This window comes from Bison bison, unplaced genomic scaffold, assembly GCF_000754665.1.
Source record: "Bison bison bison isolate TAMUID 2011002044 unplaced genomic scaffold, Bison_UMD1.0 scf7180017857791, whole genome shotgun sequence".
Classification (NCBI taxonomy): Eukaryota; Metazoa; Chordata; class Mammalia; order Artiodactyla; family Bovidae; genus Bison; species Bison bison.
Window position 1 is genome coordinate 13,598 of NW_011488364.1, and position 3,637 is coordinate 17,234.

A 3,637-nucleotide genomic window follows, 5' to 3' on the forward strand; every position below is an offset into this window, starting at 1 on the left:
GAATAGGCTTGAATCGTTATGTGAGTTTATATAGTATATGGTTGGTTGTCAAATATTTATCTTTGTCTAAAAATGAAATAAATGTCTTGAAATACAATTTCTTTTTAAGTGAATAAATCAATGAGAGAAAAAGAACTTCTCATTTAGCCAATTTTTAATCGCTATTTTTATGAGAGGCCAGAATGTTAACTGAATCCTGACTTTCGTCATTTGAAATATAATTTGTGTGTTTAAGAATTTATGTTCACATCAAGGTTTGGACTTCATGTTCAGAAAGGAAAATTGATTTATAGGAACAAACAACTGCAGGAGTAGAGGCAATTGCCAGAAGTAAACACGAGTCAATTATTTAAGGCAAATGGGACCTTAATCACCACAGCGATAGAGAAATCTCAAATTCAATTAAATACTGGACTTTCATGCTTTAATTTGTGGGCATTTCTATATCTCTTATTTTGCAGAGGCCTTTGAAATTGTCGTTCGCCACGCCAAGAACTACACCAATGCCATGTTCAAGAACAACTATCCGAGCCTGACCCCACAAGCTTTTGACTTTGTGGGTGAATTTTTCACTGATGTATCTCTCTACATCCTGGGTTCTGACATCAACGTGGACGACATGGTCAATGAATTGTTTGACAGCCTGTTTCCAGTCATCTATACCCAGCTGATGAACCCAGGCCTTCCAGAGTCCACCTTAGACATCAATGAGTGCCTCCGAGGGGCAAGGCGTGACCTGAAAGTATTTGGGAATTTCCCCAAGCTTATTATGACCCAGGTTTCCAAGTCACTGCAAGTCACTAGGATCTTCCTCCAGGCCCTGAATCTTGGAATTGAAGTGATCAACACAACCGATCACCTGAAGTTCAGTAAGGACTGTGGCCGAATGCTCACGAGGATGTGGTACTGCTCTTACTGCCAGGGACTGATGATGGTGAAGCCATGTGGCGGCTACTGCAATGTGGTCATGCAGGGCTGTATGGCAGGTGTGGTGGAGATTGACAAGTACTGGAGAGAATACATCCTGTCTCTGGAAGAACTGGTGAACGGCATGTACAGAGTCTATGACATGGAGAATGTACTGCTTGGTCTCTTTTCTACGATCCATGACTCCATCCAGTACATCCAGAAGAACGGAGGAAAGCTCACCACCACGGTGAGTACCATTCTACCGTTTTCCAAGGAATTGGATTCTATTCGGGGTGTGGTGGCATGGCCAGTAGGTGCCATCGGAGAGAACTAAGAAAAATATGGGCAGGGATGATAGAGGGCCTGAATGTCCTCACAAAGCTGGGCAGTGCATTAAATCCACAGGTTATGGAGTCCAAAGCCTGGCTTTGCATTTTAGATCCATCTACTTTCTTGTTTTCAGACCTTGGTTATGAGGCTCTATATGAGCCTCATCTTGCTGATTGATAAAATAAAGATTAAAAAGAATATCTTCTTCATTGGGAGTAACATGGGTTACAGTTCATCAGTAATTATTAGTTATTGTTACCACTGCTGTTAGTTAACACAACATTCTCGACAACCCTGTGAGGTATGAGCTATTATCTCCATTTTGTAAATGAGGGAACTGAAGCTCAGGGAAACAGAAACTTGACCAAGGGCACCCAGCTATAGTTAATGAAAGAGCCATGATTCACAAATTGATCAGGTGTCCTTTTAATTAGGTTATCACCAGTTTCTCTGGTTCTGATTTCACTCTTGTGCTCTTAATCACATTACTATTTTGAGTAACGGAGAAGGCAATGACACCCCACTCCAGTACTCTTGCCTGGGAAATCCCATGGACAGAGGAGCCTGGTGCACTTCTGTCTATGGGGTCGCACAGAGTCGGACATGACTGAAGTGACTTAGCAGCAGCAGCATTTTGAGTAGTTGATTTGCGATGTTAGTTTTGATGTGCATTTTGAGTAGTGTCTTTAAAAGTAGGAAACCCAGTTAGAACCTACTAACTAAAGCTACAAATGAATGAGGCAAAACATTCATATCTTCCAGCAGTTGTTTCTGCAGCCTTGATTCATACCAGTGTAAGCCTGATGGTATTTGTATTGGGGTGGGACAGTTCTGTGAGGGAGCAGCTTGCTTGGTTTCAGTCAGACATTATTAGTTACATTGTACCTGCTAAGCTAGGATGCACACATTCAGAACCACAGGAGCACACACTTTTCAATACAGAAAAGAACATAGAGCCAAGAGCTCTCACTAAGGTTATAGTGACTAACTCCTGAATGTTGTCAGCTTTGTTGAAGGAGGTGGCAGAATCATCTAATACACTAGCCTTGTTGGGATCCTACCATCACCAGTTTACATAAAATTATGTCGCAGTAATCCATGGGATAGATCCTAATATTATCCCCATTTTACACAGGAGTAGATGAAGCCAGCTTCAGAGCTGGCTTATGAGTAAATATTAAAGATAACTAAGGTCATGGCATCTGGCCCCATTACTGCATGGCAAATAGAAGAGGAAAAGGTGGAAGTAGTGACAGATTTCCTCTTCTTGGGCTCCAAAATCACTGCGGATGGTGACTGCAGCCATGAAATCAGAAGATGATTGCTTCTTGGCAGGAAAGTACAGTGTGTTGAAAAGCAGAGACATCACTCTGCTGACAAAGGTCCGTATAGTCAAGGCTACGATCTTTCCAGTGATCATGAACGGTTGTGAGAGCTGGTCTGCAAAGAAGGCAGAATGCTGAGGAATTGATTCCTTCAAACTGTGGTACTGGAGAAGACCCCTGAAAGTCCCTTGAACAGCAGGGAGTTCAAACCAGTCAATCTTAAGAGAGATCAGCCCTGAATATTCACTGGAAGGACTGATGCTGAAGCTCCAGTATTGTGGTCATCTGACATTCACAGGTGACTCATTGGAAAAGTCCCTGATGCTGGGAAAGATTAAGGGCAGAATGAGAAGAGGGCATCAGAGGATGAGATGGCTGGATGGCATCAATGATGTGAGGAATATGAACTAGGGCAAACTCTGGGAGATGGTGAGGGACAAGGAGGCCTGGCATGCTGCAGTCCATGGGGTTGCAAAGAGTCAGACACAGCAACAAGATGAAGCTTAGTGGCTCAGCTGGTAAAGAATCTGCCTGCAGTGCGGGACACCTGGGTTTGATCCCTGGGTTGGGAGGATCCCCTGGAGAAGGGAAAGGCTACCCACTCCAGTATTCTGGCCTGGAGAATTCCATGGACTGTATAGTCCACAGGGCGCAGAGTCAGACACGACTGAGCGACTTTCACTTCACTTCACAGAGCCTAAATACCTTGCCCCGACATCAAAGCTAGTTAAATGGCAGTGGGGAAACTGGGATTCCAACCCTGGGTTGTTGCCTTGCTTGATTCATGCTCTTACCTTCTATGCAGTGCAACTGCTGTGTACTCTGAACCATCGCTTACCCAGAATGTGGAGGGCAGCTTAGGCCATTTAGCCCTGTCCTTAAGCTCTGCAAGTACGAAATGATAGGGGTAATTGGTTTCTTTGGTGAATTAAACAAGAAAGGAGAACAAAAAATGATTCAACCCACAGGATGGCTACTCACAGAGCTGCTCTAATTGTCCCATTCAGAATGTTAGCCATTTAAAACACATTTGCTGAGAAAATATTTTATAGTAAAATGAACAGAAATGTCCT

General features: G+C 43.3%; 1 protein-coding gene across 1 annotated transcript; it reads left to right on the forward strand.

Moving 5' to 3' along the window:
- Positions 1–454: 454 nt before the first annotated feature.
- On the forward strand, positions 455–1,243 carry GPC3 (glypican 3; the record flags this gene model as incomplete). The annotated part of the gene is made up of 1 exon (XM_010861424.1): positions 455–1,243. A coding segment is annotated over one exon (789 nt), but the record flags the coding sequence as incomplete, so codon positions are not given.
- Positions 1,244–3,637: the final 2,394 nt, after the last annotated feature.